Genomic DNA, 26,465 nt, shown 5'->3' on the forward strand with positions numbered 1-26,465 from the left:
GGGAAGGAATGAAAGAAAAGACACCACACACACACACACACATATGAATAGACGTAGGAAACAGAAACCTAGAAGGATTTAATTTGCTTGCCTTAATTCAATAATAAAAAAGCATGATAATTATAATTCATAATTTTTCTGTACTCCTAACAAGTAAAGCATTATTCTAAGTACTTTTCATTCTTCACAAGAACCCTAAGAGAGAAGTGCAATTTTAAATTCAGTTTTATAGATGAGGAAATTGCAGCATCAAGTCATTAAATAACTTGCCCAAGGTTATATACAGCTAGTAGGTAGAAGACCCAGGACAAATTCAAGTTGTTTAATTGCAAAGCCCTTATTCTAAGTGCTTTTTACCATAAAATAAAAAGATAAAACAGTAATTCTTATCACAATGTGCAGATATGTTGTGAGGATTGCAAATTCTAAAGTTTAATGAAAATAAAATACTAGCTATTATTCATTCGTTGTCTCCAAAAATATTAGAGTATGTACTATGTGCCAGATTCCATGTGAAGTATTGTAATAATGACTTCCCTCTGCTATTGCTCATATTTTATAACATTTTGGCAATTTACGTTCTCTATCCTGCATCATATAGGGAGCTGTGATGGGGAAATTGTTCTGTGGAACAATAGCACAGAAAATGCTCACTATGTCCTTCACCCTGATTACCAGAGGCTGCTAAAATCAAAATCAGGTGAGTGAAAGTCTGAAAGTAAAGTAATGAGGCTGAGTGAAACCGCAGTAGGCCTAGCTGTTTATGCATGTACCTGATGCAGCTTGCTCCTAAATTATAGATGATTGGCTGTAAGAGCAAGGGATTAGTGATATCATTGGTCAAAGTGACTAAAAAGAACCTTGAGAGTTACTTGGTTTAGCAAATTCTCCATGGTATGCCATTCCTTCTCTTTATGCTACATCAGTGTTCCTCAGTCTCTGACAGCAGGGAGCAGATCTCTCATTTCTATCTAGTTTAGATTTTGCCAGGAAACCTTGCCAGATTGCCTTTGAGAGAACATTGGGTACCCCTTGGTAGGAAAATGGAAACTTGTGCTCACTTGATAGGCTGCTCAGGCTCAATCTTGGGCTTCTATTAATATTATGCCACCTGGAAATCTTAAATTATTTCTTGCTTTAGAAACCTGTGAGGAGTGTTAGATGGGAGTATATTGTATTTTATGGAAGTTTAGCAGAGCACATGAATATTTTATACTTAAGCAAAATGTCTTGACAATTGCCTTTCACATTTTATTTTAGTTTCCTTAGATACCAAAGGTTTTTCCTTAGACTTATTTACTTGGGTAATGAATATGCCATTCCTCATGGCCCAGCGAGGTTCTGATGTCTAATTGGATAAACTCACAGAGGCTGAATTGGACCTTAGGAAAGGAGGTCAACAGATACATCTTTTTTTTTTTTTTTTTGTGAAAAGCTGAGGGAGTAATTTGTTAAGAAGTTTAGGGCTTACTTGACTGCAGGCACAAAGTTCTGACCTGCTTTATGTACAAAGAGCTGACCGTCAGGGTTCGTTGGAACCCTCCGTGGACAGGGTGAAACTCTGCCTCTTTCTGTGCATCGGCCTTCTGGGTAGTGTCATCTTGCTCTTTCCACAAACCTAACTGTGGTATGATTAAAAACATGGGGAAAGAGATAAGAGAAAAGCTAATAATATCAAATTTCTAAAAGACAGGGGAGGCATTTTTATAGATTTCTTGCTTTGAAAATTTTAAGATATATATTTTTCATAACTATGTGCAGACTATTCACAGATTCTGAAGTGAATTTCCCCAGTTTTTATTCATATGGCTTGGAGATGGTAACATGAGATAATTGAAATACCATTAGGTGTGTCCTGTCCAACATAACTCACTCACAAATAATGTTGGTAAAAATGACCATTTAAACATTCAAATGGTAATTATATTTCATATTCATTACTTGAAAAATTAATCCCAATGATTAATTAGTTGAAAATAGCAATGATTAATTAGTTGAAAAAATGATTCTAGAATCACGTTTGTCTTGAGCATATCAAGATATCTGTGATGGTAGCAGTGACAACAAAATGAAGTCCCTATTAAATCACATAAGGGAAAAAAACCCCACAGTAAGTGAGGATGGAATATGCAAGACAAAATGAATCAAACGATGGTTCAGGTTGGGGTTGAAGAAGTGAATAGCAAAAGGCTCAGTGGACGTTGGCTGGAATCCTATTGAGAGACGTGATAGAGTTCTCTGAGAAGTGATGGAGGTGGGCTTGTTGTTTAAGCATTTGTTTGAAAAGCAGATGTTTCTCTTCACTAAGACAACTGACTTTGTCTTCATTACAGATACAGAGCCTCAAAAACTTCTCAGTGCTGGGAGGAGCCACTCCACCCATCCCCTGGCTAACCAAGCTGCTCCGGGAGCCTGTTCCTTTCGGACTGACACTGAGTGCACTAATGCTGTTAGGAGGCTTTGCTTCCTTGAAGCAAGAAAAAACATGGCAGTGACAGGTAAAATATATATTTATATTTCAACTGTTGGTAAAATGTTGGAAAAGGGAACAATAAAGAACATTCAATCTATTTCTATCTGGGTCTTGCAGAGCTTGACTTTGTGTGACTCACAGTCAGGTCTGGGTCAGAGGAGGTCATGGGCCATAGCAAATGAGGTTAGGATCCAGGAGGATGGGTGCAGGAGCAGGAGCCGGACTAGACTGTGCCAGCAATGCGTATAGTATACGTCAGTATCAGATAGAGAAAAATTCTGGCGGACTGTTTGATATGGGCAACAGTTGGAATTGGTATTCCAGCCCTGGCAAAAAGAGGTTTGGTAGGATAGCGGGCACAGCAAGAAATGTGCTCCAAACATGAGCAAAAGCTTAGGTCTACATGTGGCAGAAGAATAGCCTGAGACTGACTACACCAGGCCTTGGTATCAGAATGAGGCAGGAGAAATAAGAAGAAACTTCAAGATTGGGGGCAACTGCAAAATTTGACGTAAGTGCTGATTCCAGGTCAAGAGAGCTACCTCCTGTTTGTCTTTTTTTTTTTTTTTTTGGTGTGTGTGTATTGGGGGTAATATTTGCTAGTTGTGCATACTTTTCAGAATAAGTCATTCCTTTTTAGAGTTTCTGCTGAGATATATGCTAACACTGGTGCTACCATATAATTTTCAGTAGTTATTTGGTATTACATAAGTGAAATAACTGTTTGCTACATTTCCCTTTGTTTTAAATGGCTTTGTTGCATGGTGTTAATGCAGCCTGTGTCTTCCTATAAATAAAAATCTGAATTTGAGAATAATGCATGCTTTTGACCTCTCATCTGTAAAAAAAGAATTGTATTTTAGAAATATTTTTTCTTAACATTAGGAATCATATGTTTGAAAAAGAAATATATCTGGGCCATGTTTTTTCCATATTCACTTTACAGATGGGAAATATGCGTGATTTTCATATAAAAAAATTTAACACTAAGAATCAAATATATACACTTACAGGGTTTTAGAAACATTGTAGAATATTTAGAACAGACTTTGAAATAACTGTATTCTAATACTTTATGTTTTCTAGAACTCCCTTTTACTCACAAAATGAACTATTATCCTGGAATTGCTCTCATTTCTTCAACACTAATTCTTCTTAATGTTATCAGTATTCCCAAATTGTTTCCACTGAAGCAGTTACATACCATTATTTCTACCTTAAACAGATATGACTGTTAATTGTCAGCACATGTGTGAAGCAAATTGGAAGTCATCTACAGATTTATCAAATAATAATAGGAACTTCGCCACAGAAGGATAATTTAGGTTTAGTGCTTCTACAAAGCATGTGAAAGTTGGAAATAAAAAGGTTAGTTCTAGGCTTGTGAACAAAAAATCTGTTTCATGAGGGCTTAACAATGAATTCTTGATGAAAAATTAAAAAGCAAGCTCATAAATAGAACTGCAAGCACCCTGCTACCTGGAGAAGTCCAGGGCTGTACCGATACAGCTGCATATATGCAGCCAGCTCTGCGCTCGAGCAGTTTCACTTCTTTGGTATATGTGTCTAGTGGGTTATGAAGAAGATGGGTTTTGTGTCATTGGAATATCACCAGCATGTTGAAATTAATATTTTACAAGTTTATTTGGAGTAACAAATTAATTCTCTCTAACTTTAAAAATCCAAATAATACCAGAATAATGGAAAAAGGAAAGGGAACTAAATTTAGTGGAGCATGGTACATATCTTATCTTCTTTAATACTCAACCTAAACTAGTGAGATTGTCATCGGGTGTCTCCATTTGATATTTGAGAGAACCAATGCTGGAAATGGATCTCAGAGCTGCTTCCCGCTCCAAATCCATGTGCTTTCCACAGGGCAAGACACTGAAGACCCTGTTTCTGGTGTTTGCTGTCAGTTTCCTAAGTGCGCGCTCTCTTACACATTAGGTGGTACGAACCTGGTGTCATGTGGAGGATCTGGGTATGTCAGATTCTGGGATACATTTAAGAAGCAGCTTCTGGCTGAATTTTTGGCGCATAGTGGAGGCGGATCCATTATTATGTCTACTGATAAGTCAAATCGATACCTTGCCACAGGAGATCTTGATGGATGGTTGAAAATCTGGAATATAGAGGTAAATTGCAAAAAATTCTCAAATCATCTTTTTAAGTTTTGATTACCTTTAGCTTCAGGTAATTATGAATCCAGTCTTGTCTGTTTCTGGGATAAAGGAAGAAGTGATCAGTCTGAGTATTTTAAAGGAAAATGGTTACATGTACTGAGCAGAAACTTTTTAAAAATAATTTATGGGAAAAAAACCTAGATTTTTCTCAATATTGAAAATCTTCTGTTAATTTACAGTCATGTCAATCACCCAATTTAGGAATGCAGTATTCTAAACCTAAAGGCATTGCAACAATGTTTGAGCATAAATAATTAGGATATTTTTTCTTACTCAAAGTGAGACTGTGAATATAATTTAAATAGAATACTGGCCTTTCATCTAACATTATTGTCATCCTGAGTTAGCTTGGGATTTTTGTGTCGCTGATTACCTGCTCAATTTTTTAAACATAAAATTGTATAATATGTGACTACCTATACATGACAAAATTCACCTCTTATCAAATAGCTGACTTTACTGTTTGTTTTTTTTTTCTCTCTATCTTTCTTCTCATCCTCTGTCTTTTCTTTCCAATTCTCAAGTTGGTCAGATCAGTCAGTAATTCTTTTTTGAAAGTTAATGCCATTTTCCTAACCTGTTATCATCAATCATTCTTTTGCATTTGGATCACAGATTACTGTTCCCAGATGCACCTCCTTTTGTTTCCACATCAGATTAAAAAAAAAGTGTTATGTCACTGCAATAATTTAATATTTGGACTTTTTAGAATTTTGGCATTTCTTTTTATTCAGGAGTACTGTCTTAATTCCAGTGAGAGCAAAATCATACAGGCCCCGCCTCTGATAAGATCTCTCCAACCTCATGAAGACCAGATTAGTTCTTTAGAGATATGTGAGCCCGGGGGCCACTTACTGATTATCTCCTCCTCTGCAGACTGCAGTATTTGTGTGACTGATATCAGCAGTGCTCCTGTCTGGATCTTTGGCCAGGTAGAAATATTGCTTCTTAATTACTCTAATATTTACTTGACACTTTAGTATGAACTTGGGCTAATTTCCATTTGAATCTCATTGGCTGTTAGTGTTCATTTCATGAAAGAACCAACTTCCTTGCTGGAGGTGTAAAAGCTCCAGGTGTCTCTTGTACTGTTTACTGTTATCCATGCCAGCTCCATTAAGTGGAAGATACTCGACACACAGAAAGATGGTGGCTCTCTGCAGCTCCAAATGTTTCAGGATTTCTGAGAAAAACTTCTCTAAAATCTTTGAATTCCTTCAGTTTCAACATTTAATAAAAATACAATGTGGATAAAATTACCATGTTTTTATTAAACAGATAGATGACTGTCAAGTAATAATGAAGGTGATTATCAAATACAGAAAATTTGGGGAAAAACAAACCTTCCTGTTCATTGCCTGACTTACTCCTGCCAAATAACAATAGCTAGCACTTGGGGAAACAGAGGCACAGAGAGTTTGAGTAAATTGCATGAGTTCGCAGAAGCTGGTAAGTGGTAGATTTTGGCTTTTAACTCAAGCAGGCTCATATCATGCTTTTAACTCCTTCCTCCCATGAAATTATGTTCTGATTTAAACATGCCTGGAAAAAAAAGAAAAAAAGAGAAATGGTAGTTGGGATGTGGAATAAAGGAAACATTCATTGTCTCAAACTTCTTTTTTCTCTTTGTTTTCATGGTGAAACATATGTTTCCTTTGTTCTCTTTTACGGGGAAAAAATAAATACATGCTTCTCGTCCCTCTGTATTTTGGGGGACAGAATATTGATCTGGTTCAACTAGTACTGTGGAAACCTGGTGGTGTGAGGTTACGCTGAGACTTCGCTCTCTGCCTGGCTGGTTGGCTAGGCGCTCCTCAGCAGCCTGCGGCCCCACGCTCCTGCCCTGAGAGGGGGCAGTTCTCTTCTGGCTGGAAAACAAAGTCTGTCGTTCTCTAATTTTGAAGTCAGTTTGATGATGTCAACCTCTGCTGAAAGAATTCTGTACAACCCTGTGGGGCGTGGAGGGTGATGGTAAATCAGAAAATAGCCTGAGATGGGTGCCCACGTTTGGCAGGGTAATGGGGGAGTCTCTGTAACACTCAAGAGCTGTACTGTCTCTTCTGCTCTATAAATAAGGCAAGTGCTAGACTTTTCTCAGTCAAGAAATAGAGCGACGTGTGTGCGGGTCGCCTGCGGTGAATGAAGCAGGGCGGGGCTGGTGGCCCTTGGAGCACAGAAGCAGTAGGAAAGTTGCTCTGGCAGTGGACAGGTTGATGCACCGCCCACGCTGCCCTATGGCCACGTGCACGCGCTCTGCAGGTAGCGCAACAGGCAAAGAAACAAAGCGTCATCAAGCAGGTGTTACCTGGAGTGTAAGCGCCTCAGGACTGAAGGGAGAAACATGACGGTGCTAGGTGTGGGTGCCGTGTAAACTGTGCCCACCAAACACAATCTGTAGCTAAAGTTTATTTTAATTAGAAGCATGTGCTGGTAAAACTGTTCATTTGTATGCCTTTGATATTTTTCTTTAGCTATTTTGTAAAGTGTTTTGTATTTCAGAGGACTTCAGCCTCTGAAAAACCTGCATGAAAATAGCTTTTTCTTCCCCTTCTGTTGAAGACAGGAAAAGAGCCACCCGAGATGGGATAGTTTTAGTAAAGCAAAGGCTGGCGAAGCAGGGGTAGCTGGGCTTTCTCTTACCTTCTGCTTGAGTTTTTTTTTTTTTTTAAGGTGTCTTGAATATGAGTGCTGCTAGTCCCAAGGGGTACAGGAGGAGGGGTGGAGGGGAGGGGAGAAAAGGAGAATAAATTAGTAGGTACTGGAAAATAGCAGCAGTGAATGCCCTTCTCATAGTGTGTATGGAGAGACAGCCATTTAGGGAAAGAACAGAAAAATCTGGAAGGCAGATGGTAATACATAGATAATAATAAGGTATCCAATTTATAAACATAACTAAGATAATCAAAACAACTTTTACTGAACAAACTTGATTTGTATAGTGTAATGACTTTTGTCCTACATTTGAATGTTGCATTTGTCTTTTAGTTGAATTAATTCTGGTCTAGCAGTTATAAAAAGAGGAGGAAAAGCAATAACACGTATTTTAATTTTCTACCTTAAGACAATCACATGCAGTCTGATTAAACTATTCAAAATTTAGAGCTATGTGATTCAATATATTTCATGAAAGAAGTTTTTTGAAGAAAAATAACTGAATAATTTTTATAACAGCTATTAATCTGAGGTTGGTTTTCAAATTAGATATTTAATAGGAAGTGGTGCAGTATGTCAATTTCTAGAGTTGAAGAATAGTGGGGATGGTTTATCCATGGAGATACATTTATCCCTGGAAACTATCAGATGATTGTGGTATAACAAGACATTCAATGCCGGGCACACTTCTTCAGTGCCCCTCTTTAAGCACTAGCCAGGGGTGGGGATTGGTGGAATTTGTTTATGGCCCCTCTCCTCCTCCTCATCCAGGGCCCTGTGATGTTGATTGGGCCTATTTACCCTGGTTTAAAACTTGATTTAGTTGCCCATGTTTAACTGTTATAGATTTCATGTAAGATCCACATTTTTTTTGCCCCTCTTGAAAAGGAATATATGTCATTTCCTGAGAATAACTGTAAAACAGGTTCTAATTCAGTGCAAACTCCACCTATCCCTATTGCCAGTGAGCAGAAGGCTGTTTCATTAGCTAGTTATCCGTTCATCCAATGACACTATCTTCCTGATCTGCAGGCATTTCTTTCTGCAAACCCTTCAGGTAAGGTATCAGTTTGTGGGCCGATCAGATATCCAAGAGATGCCTAATGTTTCCCTCAGGTTACACAGGTGCATGCCTGGTGCAGTCCTGGGTATCTGACAGCAACTGATGTATGACAAGGAACTCAGGTCTGCACTTCAAATAGAAAATAGATTGTCAGTGGGAACTTTTGCTAGATTTACACATACTAATTATAGCCAAGGTCTGTGAAAGCAGTAGATGTATATTTTCTGGGGAAAAAATGCTCAATAGTTGGACTGGTTTTTGAGAGTTTCTTTAGTAAATAAGATGCGACGAAAGTAGTTGTATGAAAAACTAACTCGACAATTCTTCAATAAAAGCTTTGTTTTTTCTTTTTAGTAAATATAGATCTTGCTATTCAATATTTTAAAGTGGGAATGTCAATTATTTTATAGTTCATTAGAGAATTTTTGTTTCTCATGGCACTTTCTACCTTTTATTAAACTTACATGCATGTCTCATCTCCCTTGTGTAACTGTAAGTTCCTTAAGGATAGGAAACATGTCTTATTCATTTTTTGTGTGTCCCCAGGACTTCAGTTAGTAGTGTGGCACATAAATGTTCAAGGAAAATAAATTTCATAAAAATAAATCTCTTTGTCTTTTTCAGACAAAGCATTGGCAAATCGAAAAATTTTCCCTTCCTAAAAGAGATACTAATTTAATGGAAAGTGACATTGGAGAAGAAAGCATAAGGGAAATTCCTTTACTTTCTAAGGAGGAATACCATTTAGACCCATTAGAACATCCTCTACTTGATAAGAAAAACAAAGATGACTCCACGTACAACAAGTAAGTATTTAAGTGTTATCCAGATGTGAATTGGAGTCTAGATGAGACCTAGATAAGCGGGCAGCTTCTTTCTGTGCTCTTTGGAATGTCCAATACCTACCTCAGGATTCCTCTGAAATTTCGGGAATTGGTAGGAGTGTGTGTGGCAAGAGAGAGCTTATGTTCTCAGGGTTATATCTGGTTCTTGTTTCTTGACCCCATTGAATTCTTGATTTCCATTCAGTTTCTTCTAGCCTTTTGCTTCTGCTCCATCATCAACCTAAATGTAGAAATGAACTTCTTTCTCAAAAACAATATATATGTGTGTGTGTACTGTATCTTTCTATCCTAGAATGTATGTCAGATTTTACTCCTGGTTTTGGTAAGGTGCATGAGCTCACCTTTGAACATTGGACATGACCCTCTTTTTAATGCTTCTGGAATGGCCCTGATGCTGTTTGGCCATTTCTTCTCTTCCTGTCACTCTTCTGATCCCATTTTTATACTCCCTGTACTCTCCATGTCAGGCAGTTTTAGTTATTTCTTTGTTTCCTATTCTTTTCTAACCCATGCTCTCATAATTTTACCTTTCATATTAAACAACTATTTTTTTTGAGAGGAAGGTTTTATTCTTTGTGTTTTATTCTATACAAATGATTTTTTAAAACCATATGTGTATATTACCTTTTTGGGGTTTATAGAAAAGTTGCACAAAAAGTAGAGCATTCCTCCACATCCCATTCCTACCCTGCATAGTGTCTTGTGTTAGAGTGGTACATTTATTACAACTGGTGAACCAATATTGATACTTTATTATTTGCCAAAGTCTGTAGTTTACATTAAAGGGGTACAGTTGAGGGTTCTTTCATGAACTCTGTGTCGCACATTTCCAAATAAATACACTCTCTGGTCAGTCTCTGTGGCTCCACCCCACTAGCTGGGGTTTCTTCAGCTTTTCTGCTATAGCTCTTCTCACAGGCACAGTTCTCTTGCACAACTCTTGGTTAGCTTCTGCTTGGCTGGTAGGAATCCCATGTGTGCTTGACGTACCACCTGCACCCTGCTTGTCCCTTCTGCTGCTTGCTTTGGTAGTTCTAGCTACAGCTTTTTGCCTACAGACTTTTGTAGGTATTAAAGAGTCATTGGCTTACTATGTTCCTCTAATGGTTATCCCAGGGGTCATACAGGCAAACTTCTTTGACTGGCTTGTGAGTGGAGGCTGGAGCTGAAAGAGAAGCTTCCCTCCCCTCTCACGGGAGTGGGACTCACCACACTCCTGCAAATGCTCTCCTCTCCTCCTTCTTCATATTTTGGTTTGTTTGTATCCACGAATGCTGGTTGGCACCACCATGTCAGTTTGGGAACTACCTCCTCGGCCTGCATAAGATATATAGCCCCACACTTTGAAATGTGGGAATATTTTTACCTCTTAATTAACTATTTTGCTTTCAGACTTTTTGGACCTCTGCTGACAGGGTGATAGAAGAAAAAATTCCCTTTTAAACATCCTGTTATACTAAATTACACTTTGGTATTTGTTCTTCCATTTCCTTGAATTATGGCTTGCTGAAATGTCAAGTGGCATTTTGCTTTCGGGCAGAGGGATCTCTTCAATTAGAAATATAGCATGACCAATCCTGCAAAGTAATAGAATGCGGAGGCTGGAAAGGCCTTAGGTAGGATGAAATGCCCCAACCCAGCTATCCAGTACAATTTTACAGATCAGGGAATAAAGGTACCCCAGGGAAACACAGACAGATCCCTGGTTCTATTCCTGTCGCACTCCTAGAAGAGGGGAGGCAAATGTTAGATGATTCCTATTTAAAAGTATTTCAGCTAATAGTTTAATTTTCCATTTCTTTTGACAAACTCAGTTATTAATTTTTTAATCAGCCTTCCCTTAGATTTAAAAATTGTCAGTTTGAACTGTTCCCTTCTTCCTTGACTTCTCTCCCATCTTACTTCATTTCCCATTGCTCCTCAGTATTTTTTTATATTATGAAAATTAGTGCTGATGCCTTGGTTCTTAAATTCACAGATCCCTCTTAAAAGTAGAGCTTTGTGTTCTGGTGGGTTAAATAAGAGTACATCCGAGCGACTTCTCACCTTAGTTATAAGTTTCTGTAGACCTTGGGAGACATTTCCAGCAATAAGATCAAGGTTATCTCTATTGTATTGCGTCTTTTTATATAACCATACATCAAAAAATATCTATGATCTTTAAAATGTCTGCCTTTATCTGATTCAGATGTCTGGATTGAAATTATTTTAAGACTTTGTGGGAACAAGATATTACAGAATTTGGAGTTACTGAACTAATTGAAAGAAAAAGGTTAAAAAATGTTTCCTCAGAAATGTCTCGGCAGGTCCATCCTTCACGTCTTCCAGGAGCAAGACCAGGAATCCCATGGGGAAAACAAGCAAGGGCATGTAATTGTCAGCTGTAAAATGCCTTTCATGGCCTCTATCCAAACCTGAAGAGATTACAGATCATTTTTCCCTTAAGGGAATAACTATTCCTAATCAGATTAGTAAATCCTAGGAGGGAATCATGCCAGTTCTTGTCCATATGAAAAAAATATGAAAGAAAAATAAGTATGTGAAAGTATTTAGAGAAACTAATGGGGGAAAAGCATATTTGGTGAGTGAGTATGCAGGTGGGGTATTTTTAGATGGAAATAGTAAGAAAGATGGGGAAGTGAAAAGAAAACGCCAATAGAAAATGGAAAAATGAAGGAAGAACATCAATTGATTTAAAGCTATATTCTTGTCTTAATTCTGGATTCTCTTTCCAGGATAAAAGTCTTGGCATGTTATCTTCTGGCTTATACATAAATATTAGATTTCCATAGTGCTTAAGGTATTTTATAATGTTATATGTGAAAAATAGGTAGGTGGTAAAATGTCACCTTCAATGTAGGTCCTGAGGAGATGAAGTTGAATATAAATTCTATATTCATTCTAAATCCATTATAAGAGTAATAGGAAGTCCTAAAGCTAAATTAACAGTTGCTCCAAAGAAATTCTTTTCTTTAGATTCTGTAAAAATCGAATTAGCATTAGAAAATGAAAAAAAATAGTAAGAAATAAATGAAAAGATAAAATAGGGAACAAAATCACAGGGGAAGCATTTTTCTTAATTTATAGCAATATATGGTTTCTGGTTTCACAAAATTATTCTCATGGAGAAAATTTATGGATAATATGAATAATTTAGACAATATAACCTTGGAATATTTCTTAATTGCAAAAATAATACATGTTCATTAGGGGAAATTATGGAAGTACAAATAAGGAGAAGAAGATGAAAAATCACCTGTGCAAAACCATTGCTAACACTTAGGCATTTCACTGTCAAGGCCTTGTTCCAAGCACATGTAAGCAAATAAGCAAATGTACATTTTATAAAAATAAGGACCTAGGATACATAGTTTATAACCTGTTTTATCACTCAGAAAATATACAGTATGTACATTTCCATGCTGATTATTATAAGTGTTAAAAGGTTAAAGGTTTGTGGGTCATTTTGCTAATTTACTGTCCTGACGTGTGGGCTCCCAGCAGCCCTGAAACAGCTGCCTTAGGGCCAGCCCTGCATGTTGTTGTGTTAAAACTGTTGCCATGATATCTCATCATTGTTTTATATTGGATTTTTGATCATGTGTGAAAATGAACGTTTCACATATTAAGCTTTAACAACTCAATAATAACCTTGGAAGAGGTATTAGGCGTCTACTAGATTAATTCCTATTGCATCCTTAGGAGAAGTTCATCTATTCCTTGAATAATTCCTATGTGATATGCTCCCCTTCTTATAGACAGGCTTCTCTGTTCCTGAACCACTCTTCATTATTGAATGACTCTAATGTTAAGTCATATCTATTCATTTATAGGACTCTGTCTCTTTCACTGATCTTCATTCTTATTCTAGGGCAACAAAGAGCAAGTCTACTCCACTTGCTGTTATCTAACATATTTCCCTTTGCTAACACTTAAAAAGTTGCTTATGGGGAAAGGGTTAATTATTAGAAATGATAATAAAACAATGAGATGGAAAATGAAGCAGAAATTTCCATTAACTTCTCACTAAGTGTGTATAAGGCAGAAGGCACACTGAATACTTTTTAGACATGAGAAATTATTTTGATCTAAATTCCATATTACTGTTAGAAAGGAGCTGATATTTAATATTATTTATATGCTGTTAATTACATGTTAATTACATTATACTGCCAGTAGATTATATGTGAAAAATTAAATTAGATAATTTGTGGACAGCTATAATAAAAAAATATACAAAACATTAAAATATCATTTTAAATCAGGCCTTTTGACATAAATGCTTAGTAATTGATAATGTACTTTTGCCAACAATTTGTGGTAATACCTACCCTATGCACGTGTATATCCTATGCCCATGATAAATGAAAGCAAATGAAAATCTATTCAATGTTTGAAATTTAAGTCTTAAAAATATTAGTACAGCAAAATTACTATTTTTGAAAGTTCCACATTTCCTTACTTTTTGTTTGATCATTCTAATTGTTCCTGGAAATATTAGAACTGGCTGTAGTGGGTATTGGAACTTCCTGCTAGGAGTGAAAAATACTGTTTTTTTCTTGCTTAAAATGATAGTAGTCAATACTTATCGAGGTCTTACCATATTTCATGCACTGTTCTAAGGTCCTTATGTGTTGAACTTATTTAAGTGTCTCTACATTCCTCAAAGATAGCTACAATCATGATTTCATGATTGCATGAAACCATTTCATGACTAGGAGCTAGATTTTTCCTAAAACAACCTGAAATCTTTCCTGCTTTTTGTCCATTTGTTTTCTGGCTCTCTCATCCAGTGGTACTTAAATCAAATATCTTTGTAATAAAACAAAAGACTTTAACGACCTCCACTAAAGACTTTAAAATCCACAGAGGAAAAGAGTTAGACAGAGGGTAGGAGAGAATCTCCTGCCCCTTGGTCTTGGAGTTTATCATTATGTCTCTATTTCCCAGGCAGTTATCTAAGTAATGGAATTTGCTGTGATTCCCAGGAGATTCTCTCCTACCCGCTGTTTTCAGAAAAATCTAGGTCTGGTGGTAACTAGGCCACAGATAGACTTTCTTATCTTTAGGGCTTCCTCAACCTTTTGCACCTCAGTTTATGTAGTACCACTTTTCTGGGGGAAAAAAAATGTACTCTTACCCTAACAACTGTAAGGCCTAAGAGCATCATACTGTCCCTTTCTGTATCTACTACCAATTTCCTATTGATATGGAGTCTCTTGCTATCTTAAAATAACTCTCCTAAGGATACCATCATTTTGCCTTCAAAGTCCAGATAGCAGCTAAATAATATGTTCTTATTCATAGGAGATGGCATATTGTGAGGGAGTCCATTCCAGGGTGATTTTGAGGAAAACTACCACCTGCCCTCAGCTCAGTCTTTTGGATGACCAAGGTTTCCTTAAAAAAAAACTATAAAACAAATAATTTATGTAGAATGTCCCCCCAGTCAAGGAAGTAAAGCTTCTTAACTCTCCTCCTCATCCCCCCCATTAAGTGTGGGCTCTGCTTGGAAAACTTACTTCCAGAGAGTAGTGTACAGAAAAGAAGGGGAAAACTAACTTGACAGTATAGAAACTTGGTGAATACAGCCTTGGCGGGATGATGAGGTCAACAACAACGGTGGTGTCAGGCCAATAGCATGGGCCCTTGATAAGGTGTGCTGAGAACAGCACATTATCTCTGTTGTCTTCCTTCCAACAACCTGGAACGGCCATCCAACCATAAGAAATACATCAGACAAACCCAAATTGAGGGACGTTCTACAGAAAAATCTGACAAATATTCCTCAAAACTATCAAGGTCATGAAAAACAAGGAGAGTCCTAAGACACTGTCACAGGCCAGAGAAAACTGAGTCAGAAAACCTAATGCAATGTGGTATCCTGGGCAGAAAAAGGACATTAGAAAAAAACTAGGAAAATCTTAATGAATATTGAGTTAATGGTAATAAACCAATATTGATTTCTTAATTGTGACAAATGGTAACCTTAGATGTTAACAGTAGGGAAAAGTGGGTGAGGGGTATCCCCGAACTCTTTACTATCTTCACAACTTTTCTATAAATCTCAAACTACTCTAAAATGAAAAGTTCATGTATGTATAAGGAAGCAATCAATAAATTGCTACTTAAAGCTATATAAGGAACATCCAATATGAACTTTGAGATACATAGACTTAATTTCATTTGTATGCATATTTTAGGTTCTTTTGAGTTTGGGAGATACAGTCAAAATATAGCAGAGGTAAAGGAAGGAGGGAAATTAGCATATTTTGAACTATTGTTCATTAGAAATATCACTGAATATTCGTCTGTCTTTATCTCCTTTAAAACAACAGTAAGAATCTTACTGTACATGGTAGTAAGTTGAGGCTGAGAGTATAGGAATCTACAGACCTGGGAATAAAAATTCAGAAGTGGGAGAATAGTAACCATGAGGGGCTAAAGGATGCAAGGAAAACAGGGTGAGGGCAGGCCTCAGGGCTCTCTGTGAAACTGAAAAATGAGTGTTTTTTCTGACCTGATGCTCCCAGGAGAAGCAACACAACTTGTAGCTGTCAAGGTTGACATCCGTGACACTGAATACTAAATATATTTGAGACCATTTTCTGTTTTGTGACTGGAATTATAGACAAGTATATGATGATTTCACTCTCTGTTTTATTGATAAAACTTTCCCTGTGGATTTAAGTGAATCTAAAATTTCTTACAGATTCATATGACAAGCACTCCCCAAACTGAACATTTTTGCATTTTAGAAGCCAAAAGTGAAGATCCAGGCCTAACATTCGATAAAAGAGTTTTTAACACAAAGCATTACTAGCCCATATAATACACACACAGGGCAAGGATAGTATGTGTTTCTGTAACATTATCTTCTGTATAGCGTGTTCTCTGACCTTCCACTCATTACTGGGACAGGACCTTTGCTTAACTAGCCTCTAGGCCTCTCTGGCTCTACCCTTTTATATCATGTCTTGGCTAGCAGGCATTTTATTCAAAGATATGATCTGGCCAGTATAAACAAATGTCCATACTGAGGTCCACAGGATAGAGATATTTTTTTGAGTAAATAAGATATGCATTATAGCCAGAAAGTGTTTGTTCACCCTTTGTGGTTGATGCCTATTTCATAATGAATTATTTTCTTCCAGAGTCAGGCTATCAGAAGTCATAAACTTAGGTATGAAATATAAGGAAAGAAATGTCTATAAGAAAAAAACAAATAACTTTTACAATGGTGAAGTTACACAAAAATCATCCAGTAAGTAATCACTGTTGATGTATTTTTATAGTGTTCTTATTTTATAGATTGGCATGAATATGACAAATAGCTATTCTATGTGTCAGGAACGTTGGCATTCCTTAACAAATACGTAGGTAAGATCCTGTATTCTCAATTTAACAAAGGAGCAAAATGAGGCTCAGAGACATAAAGTGACTTGTCTAAGACTGCACAGCATACAAGTGGCAAAAGTGTAAGGTCTGAGCTGGAAGACCCATGTCAAGTGTCTACTATAGTTTCCCAAATAGACTTGGCACAGATGTTAATTCTCTCCTTCAAGTGTTTAAGTGATGAAAGTGAGTAAGAACCCTATTTGCACTCTGGAAGTCTGAAGCTACAAAGAAAAATGTATTAATTTAGTTTTGGCTGACCAGAAAAAACAATTATTAAAAAAGTCATTGAAACAAAAGAACTGTTAACATACTGAAGTATATTATTTGGAAGTGTGGTGAAATGAGTCTCGAAGCTTTGTCATATAATGACTATACTTCACTCATTACAAATATGTTTTCAGCTTATGTCTATGGGGAAGCTGCATTTTTGTGGAGTACCTATGTTAATTTTTAGAATTTTTGTTGAACGTTTTGCTGTCAAAAGTTTCATCATTATTTGTTAATACTCAATGCACATTTATAAAACGAATCTACTCCATAGGGTTTTGTGAGGATCACATGAGATAACATAAGTAAAGCACTTAGAACAGTGCCTGTCATATTTTAGAAGCTCAGCACAGTTTTATCAATAATGTTATTGTTATTATTTTTATTCCTTGGAGAATGACCTGTGGAGTGAAACATACTTGAGCCTAAGTCCAAGATCTGTTATTTACCAGCTGTGTAAGTTCAGGCAAATTATTAAAGCATCCTGAGCCCTGATTTCCTTATCTGTCAGAAGGGCACTATGATACTTTACAGGTTTGAAGGTTTCTCCTTTGGTTTGACATAACACATTGGTTCTCAAGGTACGTTCCCTGGCCTAACAGGATCAGCCTCACCTGGAACTTAGACGTGTAAATCCTAAGGTCCCATCTCCAACCTTTCAAGTGAAAAATGGGAGTAGTGCATGGAAGCTGATGCCTTAACAAGCCCTCCAGGTGGTTCTGTTGCCTGATAAAACTTAAGAACCTTTGGCCCAGCACATGTTTTGTCCCATAGCAGGGGCTGAATATGTATTAGTTTACTTTTCTTAGATACCACGCTACCACGATGATAAAAGCATTTTCTGTATTCGCAGAGCCAACGGTCAGGTAAAAATCCTCACTTAGGCTTCTGCAGACTTCTGTTCCATTCTCTATTTATCCCATGAAGCAAAAAGAAAATTTGTCACTTTGTCCAAGACTTTGCTTTTAAAGGCATGGTTAAAAGAGTTTTCCTTTCCATCGTTGTGTGCATCATAAATGGAATAACACAGCTCTGGTTTACATTTTGGCAAAATGAAAAAGTACCTGCAAATTCAAAATTTTAGATAGGTTTAAACACTTAAAAAAAAAAGATCCCATCTCACAAAGGATACAATTTTCTTGTAGATAATAGAGAAACTGGAGCTTTTCCAAAGCTGTAGAATACTTGTTTTCAAGGGAAAATAGCAAAAGAATACAAAATAAAAAGTAAATGAATGGGGAGCCTTGAGTTCCTTTTGGTCTCTGAATGAGAGGACCATGGATTTTTCTTGAACAGCTGTGTTTATAGGGTTTGCTGATCACTGCAGCTATACCAGCTGAGTAACAGGAAGGTTAAATTTTAAAAAGTTAGCTTGGAAATGTGCTAGCTCCTTCTGAGGAAATAATGATGCTGTACTTTTTTCCTTCCCTAAAACCTTGCTGTCATGAAGGCGTGTTTAGGTCATTAAGAATTGGAGCCCTAAAGGAGCTGCCTGAAGTGAATAAGCCAGCTTTTCTTCTAACCCCTGAGAAATACTTTAGGGAAGAGCCAGAGGAAGAGGGTCCCCAAATTTCAGAGCTTCCATCACTTTCTGAAAGTAAGTCCTCAGCCATCGTATGCTTCCATCATCTCTTTCTATAAATCAACCAATTACAAATACAGAAGCATGAAGGTCAGATGTGTTTGACTTGTAGGTTGCAGAGAAATGAAGTGTGGTTTGGACTGTTCAGATGTACAGCTTAGCTACTGATCTGTCCTCTCAGAAAGGACAGCTGAAAGGCTGGACTACTTAAAAAGAGTGTTTTTATTTTGTCCCTTTTCTGAAGTCAGAATGCCATGAATATGTATTAATAGTCTGCCATGGATGAAAACCCCTTCCCCCAAATACTCTCAGTTTTCAAAACTCATACCAGGGAAAGAGACATCATAGGACTGCTTTAGAACAGAGTCTCTGAAAATCTGGTTTTGTTCTTTTCATGTGAAACACTATAAATAGAAGCTACTTAGAGTGTATTGTCTTTGAGATGGCCAGCTGCAGAGCCAGGCTAATACGATGAGAGGACAAGAAAGCTTAGCTTACAGAATAGAAGTGAATGATCTCTGAGGATTTGGAAACAAGATGTGCAGAAGAATATTCTATTTTGCAGACTGTTTCAAGTGTCTGAGTTTCTAAGAATTTGAAGAAGAATTTCTGTACAAAAATCCCACTCACGAAGAGGGCCCTATGGGAACACAGGCAGCATAACATGGTTCTCAGTGAGGCATTCTGGAAGCATGTGGATGCTGCAGGAAGTCTTTTAAAATAATTAATGGAAAGTTCAAGTTTTCAACTTGGAACAGTCATAAGATCAGAACTATCTGAGATCTGTGGTTTCTAAACTTTTCAAATCCTCTGAGATGGGGGTTCAACATTATCCTTAACAAATAATAATCCTTGTAGGAGGGAGGTGTTTCTTTACCCACACTTGAAGAAATGTAAGCCTCTTATCTTTGTTTGGTTCCCTAAGGCGAGGCAAGAACAGCTGGTTGACACATTTTTTTGAAATTCTACTTGTAAGCAAGGTACAGCTGTCATTCCTCATTGCCATACTTTCCAGCCTAATTATTATCAGCTTCCCTTGCCACTTCTCAGAGTTTCTCTTTTCTAAGTTTATAAACATTTGTTTGCTTTCATGAGGGTCATCTAGAGTTTCTGGTCATTTCTTTTAAAAACATGAATCCGTAAGCTTTAGGGATCTAAATAACCATTAGTGCCTCTGCCTGGGCTTTCAGCTTATCATCCTATATTCTTTTCCCCCCAGGATGATTCATCTCTAGGATAGATATGGGGAGTATTTATCTTGTCTTCCTTAGTCAGCGGTGGAAGAAACCTGGGGAACAGACATTAAGAAAGATCCAGAGAGCCAGGACAAAATGTAAAGACAGTCCAGACACAACATGCCCGCAGGAGGAAACTAAGACGGAGTAAGGCATCAGGCCCGAGGCCAGAGACATGGGCGACAGGGGGTGCGCTTCAGCTGGAGAGCAGGCCAGGGGGAGAGGCCAGCCGCGAGCACAGCCTCTCCGCCGCCGCGGGCGCTCCTGCTCCCGTGGGGAGCCATGGACATTCTGCGGTGCGATTCTCCTTCATCTGCAGAGGGTTCTCCTGATGGGCTGGGAGGATGTGTAGGTGGGGAGGTCGGGGGACCACTGGATGGAGTACCTAAAATACCTAAAATACTCTAATACATTTCAAAGAGAATATTTTCTCCTGGATTTTTCTCTATATATACATACATACATATATGTATGTATGCATATATATATATATTATGTAAAATTTTTTTGTTTTTTTTCCTTTTTATAAAGATGTTTTCTCTCTTCTGCTTTTTAAATTTTCTTCTTTAGCTTTAAAAAACAAATGTTAGCAACTTGGGGAGTGATAGATGTAAACTGAATAGTTTACAACAAAATGCCTGACACATGACACTGCAGATGAGGTTCTGTGGAAGCACCAAGAAGAAGCCAGACTAATGCTGGCTGGGTCATAGGGCAGAATTCAGAGTGGAGGGCACATTGAGCCAGGACTCAGGGTGAGTAGGAGTTCAAGTGAGAGAGGAGAAAAGGAAGTCGAGATCCAGGAAATAAGGTGAGGAAAGACACATCAGGGCTGAAGTCCAGGTGCTTAGTTGGCTGTAATAGGTGACTTCAGTTGGTGACAAGTTAACTACTTGACATACATGAATAGAATAGTTTGGGATGGGTTGAGGTGCTGGTTTGCAATTTAGAAATAAAGGTCTAGAGGATGGGAGAGAATTGCAATATGCTCTGCATAGTATGGAGTCTACAACTGGCAGATTTAAATATTTGGCCTTTTCTAAGGTAGATATTAAATGCCTTGTCTGTGCTGGCCCCTGTGCTGGATGCTAGAGACACAGAGCTAGCACATAGAGACCTACCATCAAAGATCTTGAAGACTAGGTGGGAAAATAGACAGATATGGACATAAATAATTATGTTTTACAAAGGCTATCATGGAGAAAAGCTCTGGGTACTGTGGGACCACACTGAGATTCGTATATATGGTTTTTCAGGGAAACCAAGTTATGCCAAAGCTGGATATTAAAACTTAAGTTGATATTAGATAAGAAAAAAGGAGGATGATAATCCTGCTAAAGAGTAGCATATGCAAACATAAGGTGGTGTGAGTAACATGGTGTGCTAAGGGCTACATGTAATTACAAACAGCTGGGCTCTAGAAAGAGCGTGATGAGAATTAAGGCTAGACAGGTACATGGGAATTAGATCACAGAGCACCTACTGTGCTATGCTAAGGACTTTGGCATTTATTTTACCAGAAATGAGAAGCCATTGGAATGTTTCAATCAAGTATTCTGAATTATCCCATTTTATCTCCTCTATTAATTATTCAGTTTCTACATCTCTGTATTATTCTTTCAGTGATTTTTTCTAGAGGTTACAATACCCTGTCCTGGGCTCTTTATTCCTTCTTGTGGTACCAGGCTTCCATCTGAGTTTATTTGCTTTCAGTCTAAGGAACTTGGTGCTTCATGCAGTATTCCTTATAACGTACACCTGCTGATAAATGACTTCCCGAGCTTCTGTATGTCTGAAAGATGTGTTATTTCATTTGACTTTGGAAAGGTATTTTCACTGGACTTAAAACTCTGGATTTTTTTTCTTTCAGCTCTTTAAAGATAGCATCTTGCTCCCCATATATTCCTGTTTAAAATATAGCTCTTAATATTACTGATGCTTCTTTGAATGTTATATTCCCCCAATTTTTTCTGGCTGCTTTAAAATTTTTATCTTTATCCTTAGTTTTCAACAGTTTTATTATGAAGGGTGTAAGAACATTTCTCTCTGTAGTTATGCTCTTTGGGGTTGTAGGAATTCTTGAATACATCTTTCTTCAATTTTGGACAATTCTCAGCTGTTATCTTTTCAAATACTTTTCTTCCAGGACCACTCTCCTGTCCTTCTGGGATAACAATTACACATATGCTCTACTTACATTATATCATAAATGTATCATATGTTCTTCTAATTTTATTTTTCTCTCCAGACTTCATTTTGGATATTTTTATTGACTTCTCTTTATATTTGCTAATTCTGTCTTTTGCCAGTCTGCTTTTAAATTCATGTAATCAGTTTCCAATTTTGGATTTTATATATATACTCTATATATTATATATACTATATATTTTGTATCTGAGCAGTTTCATATTTTTTGCATATGTATAATATATATATAAATTTTATATATATATATTTTTCAGTTCTAGAACGCCATTTGAATCTCTGTTATATAGATTTTAATTCTATCGGAATTACATGTTTTCATCCATTTTGTCCAAATTTTTTCTCTGTTTTCCTTAATGTATTTATAATAGTAATTTTAAAGTCCTGGCCCACTACCATCAATATCTGGATAATCCTTGGGTCTGCTTCTAAAGTCTATTTTTTTCTTGTGGTTATTGGTCACATTTTCCTTTACAAGACCTATAATTTTTGTGCACTCTTCTATTGTATGACAGAAATTATGTATAAAAGATCTAGAGACACTGGAATTAACATTATTTTCTCTAGAGGTAGTTCACCCTTTCCTTAGAGAGTGTGAGGGGGTGGGTCATGTTAATCTAGTTAGGCATTGAGCTTGGTCAGTGCTGGATTACAGCTTTAGTTAGACTTAGTCTACTTCTGATTTCGATGTCTGTTTTAGGCATCTCCCTTTAGACGGATATCATTTCCTAAGTAATACAAGACTGCAGGAAACATTGCTAGGCCTCTTCTGTCCCATGCACAGTCTCCCCACCACCCCAGCACTCAGGACATGTGCTATGGGGAAAACTGGTTATAGTTAGGGAATTTCTCTCAATTCCAATACATCTCACCAACCCACAAAGTCATCAAAATTTCTTCTGATTTTACTTTCCATCTATGGCAAGCCTGTTTCTTTGCAATGCCCAGACATGATAAATTCCTAGAAGGAAGAAAACATTTGTCAATCTCACCTATTCTTAGAAGGGTTCTACCATCACTGGAATTTTAAGTTGATAATCTTTGCTTTCATAGCTCTCTGATGGCTTTAAAAAATAATTTCCTTTATTTACCTCTTTAAAAATTGTTTTCTATCTGGTGTAGCAAGAAGGATGGCCTACCCTACCTATTAAATCCTACCCAGAAAGAAAATTCCTGTTGAAATGTTTAAATAAGGAAAGTGAAATGAACAGGTTTGCATTATAGAAAGCTTTCTGGAAACTGTTGTGGATGCATTATAAGGGGACTGAAGGTGGCATATTATATAGTAGTGAGAAATTGTTTGCAACCAGCTACTCGCTTTTGAATCCTCACTTTGTCTTCTGTTGGTTGTTTATAGCTGCATAAATTACATAAGCTTCTAAATCTCAGTTTTCTTACCTGTAAAATAGAGCTAATGATAACTACTTCTTGGAGTTTTGTGGGCTGATTTTAGGCAATTATTGGCATATACTAAACATTCATTAAATGGCATATATTATTACTTTAAGGAGATCCTAGAAAGGAAGTAACTAATTTGAGAAATGTTAAGGAGATATGAGTTAAAGGATCATGTGCCCTGATGAGATGTGACTACATTTCTCATTATCAGGTTTGTAGCTTGGATAACTATGTCAAACCAAGAAACTATTATTGAGAGAGGAAATAGAGGAAGAGGAGATTGTTTAGAGTTAGTTTTCAGAATGTGTTGAGAAGAATGTGCCTGTGCAACACCTACCAAGAAAAGCTAACACTTTTCCAAGGAACTGACTATAGTAGGAAAGAAAAAAGAGTAGTAACTGAAGAGCAAGTACAGTCAAGACATGCATGTTTTACAGTTAATTTTATTTTCAAGTTCATTTCCTTCTTCTGGTTTTAGATATAATAAATGGGCAGTATAGAACATTGACTAATTAGAAATAAAGAGAACTTTAAAGAGCACAGGAACAACAGATGTAAAGAACAGCTACTATTCCCAGGCCTGAGATAAGAGACCAAGTAATATGCCCACCCAAGTGAGGACTGAGACCCTGACCATACCCATGTCTCCCTGGATGGAAGATGGCAGAACTGCTGCAAGTGGAACTTGCTGGAAACCTGCTGTAAGGGTGCCAGGGGATGCCCTCCACAGGGAAGTGCTATACCACAGACTCACTGCAAAGCCATCAAGCAAGTACAGGGGGCCACTCCCGGGGAGGAGTCACACTGGTGGCCCTCTGCTTGCCTCTTGGGCTGCCTCCAGGTGGTGCAGATACATGGCACTCTGCGGCAAAGCCTCCAGAGAGCCACAGAGCAGCTGCTGGCTCTGGAGAAGCCATACCTGCACTGCAGGAGTCGGGAGCTGGAGAAGCCACTGTGGCATCTTGGTGCTGAAAAAGTCACAGTGTAGGAGCCTCATGCTGGAGAAACTGTACTGCAGGAGCTGGTGAGAGAAGCACCCAATGGGAAGAGAAATCCATTTCTCCTCCAGGGTCCCTCCAGGGTCCTCCAGTGACAGAGCTCAACATTATACCCGCTGGTGAAGGGGAAATGGATAGGGCTCCAGTCCATTAGCATAGAGCATGTGGTGAAGGTGGGTTTAGAGCTGAGGGGATCTATTGATAACTACCATATCATCATCTTACCTGGCTCTTCATGTCTTTGCTCCCTACTCTTGGTCCTTTACATTGTTTTATAGCCTTTGAAATCGCAGTCATTGTGGCTAGTAAGGTATAAGGCATTAGTGGTTATAGTTGTCATTTGTGAGAATTTCCATTTATAGATTTATAGAGAGAATAAAACCTGGAACACCCAATACAATAAAGGCATAAAGCCAAATTTCAAGCCTAAACCTAGCTTTAGATCATTCCTCTGCTACTGCTGGCTCTATGACCTTGAGCAGGTCGAACCATCTGTGCCTTGGCTTCTTCAACTAGTAATGGGCATCATCTTAGTTGCCATCCCTATAATGTTGCTTTGAATGTCAAATGAAATATCCCATGTGAAGCCCTTAGCACAGGGCCTGACACCTAGAGGCCTAGAGAAGAGTTTGATACATTTTCTTCATTGTAATGTTATTATTGTCTCCCTAAGCAGCTCTATGATATAGTAATTATTATTGTCCCTCTTTTTCATAAGAACAGTCTGTGGCATAGACATAATAGCTTGTAGAGTCTCATATAGCTAGTAAAAGTTAGACCCTGGATGAGAAATGTTCATGTTATTCAGATGTTCACGTTATTAATATTTCTAGGTGCAGCCTCCTTGTGCCAGAAGTGTTCAAATCGTATGTCTTAGGTAGCTTATTCTTATGCTGATTTCTAAAACCAGCCATTTTACTATAATATTACCTATTTTTATCACTTTCACTTAAAATTGTTCAGGAGGATGCTGCCAAATTTAAAACTTGTTATTATAAAAGAACACTTAAAAAAAATCTCACTTACCAATATCTATCCCCTCTGCGTGATCATTACAGAATCTACCCTTAGTCTTGGGCCTGCATTTTGCACACATTCCTGCAATCTCTATAATTACAGTGTGCGGAAGGTTATTTGGCAATTGTATGGTGAGAGGCATTTTGCCAGACTTATTTTCAACATTCTAAACTATCACTTTAGAACTCAGGACAATTTTCTAAGACTTCATAATCCCCAGGTGACTTTTTAGTTTTACCTACTGGGTTTTTTATGTCTTTGTGTGTTCTCTTTCTTTTCCTTCCAAGTTGAAACATCTTTCACACTCTCTACAACTTCCAAGTTGTTTCCTGTGGGCTCCCAACCAGCTTGAAACCCCTTCTTTTTTAGGCCTTATTAAAAAACCTGGAAACTACTTAGAAGTATGTATGGGTCAAGCTTTGCCAAAAATTCCCCAGAACCCTCTCATATTGTATCTGTAAAATCTTAAGAACTTCCAGTGTAGAGAAGAAGCTGCATTAGTGACACCTCAGATGGATTGTATTGTTGTTCATCAAAGACAAAATGAACAGGCCAAGTAGTTGATTTTATTCAGTCTATTAAAATAGGGGAATATTCATTAAAGAGGAACATCTCCAAGCAAAGGAGGGGGTCCTGAGCTGTTACATGAATCTCTGGTTTCATGCAGCAGGTTGATGAATCTACACTTTTTCTTAGACTTGTGAGGTAGGGTAGAGAGGGTCTGACCTCAGCATTCGAGAGAGCAGAGTGGTCCTTTGCTGTTACAGGTTTCCAGAACACAGAAGGTGGGGGAATTGAACTGTCTCTGCTTCCCAGAAGCACGGGCTCTGGTTCACCGTAGCGTGTGCCCTCTCCTTTGTTCAAGACGGATGAAAACTGCTCATTGATGAACAACCCAGAGGTGATCATAAGCCTCCTGGGTGGGGCAAAGTGGGTCCTAAAAGTACTCCCTTGGGGATTCTTGTTGGCATGGCTCCTGAAAAACATGATGAACCATTTGTGGTGAGGTGGTGCAAAGGTCAGTTGTTCTGGGTCCTGGAGAGCTGTGAAGCCGTGTAGAGTCCAGGTAGGGACTTGGGCTGCCAGGTTTGGTTCTCAATTTAGTCAGTGTGAGGAGAACTGGAAAAGTCAGCGTGGAGGATTTTA

The 26,465-nt window shown here is 37.8% G+C and overlaps 1 protein-coding gene across 1 annotated transcript in view; it reads left to right on the forward strand.

Moving 5' to 3' along the window:
- WDR49 (WD repeat domain 49) overlaps window positions 1-26,465 on the forward strand; it is a 144,430-nt gene that overhangs the window by 108,740 nt on the left and 9,225 nt on the right. Inside the window, exons 11-17 of the mRNA XM_073230429.1 lie at window positions 602-700; window positions 2,334-2,498; window positions 4,424-4,611; window positions 5,394-5,591; window positions 8,999-9,180; window positions 16,374-16,483; window positions 18,335-18,481. Of these exons, the coding sequence (XP_073086530.1) occupies window positions 602-700; window positions 2,334-2,498; window positions 4,424-4,611; window positions 5,394-5,591; window positions 8,999-9,180; window positions 16,374-16,483; window positions 18,335-18,481 (1,089 nt within the window). The remainder of the gene's footprint in view (window positions 1-601; window positions 701-2,333; window positions 2,499-4,423; window positions 4,612-5,393; window positions 5,592-8,998; window positions 9,181-16,373; window positions 16,484-18,334; window positions 18,482-26,465) is intronic.

The sequence above is a fragment of the Manis javanica genome, chromosome 3, assembly GCF_040802235.1.
Source record: "Manis javanica isolate MJ-LG chromosome 3, MJ_LKY, whole genome shotgun sequence".
Lineage (NCBI taxonomy): Eukaryota > Metazoa > Chordata > Mammalia > Pholidota > Manidae > Manis > Manis javanica.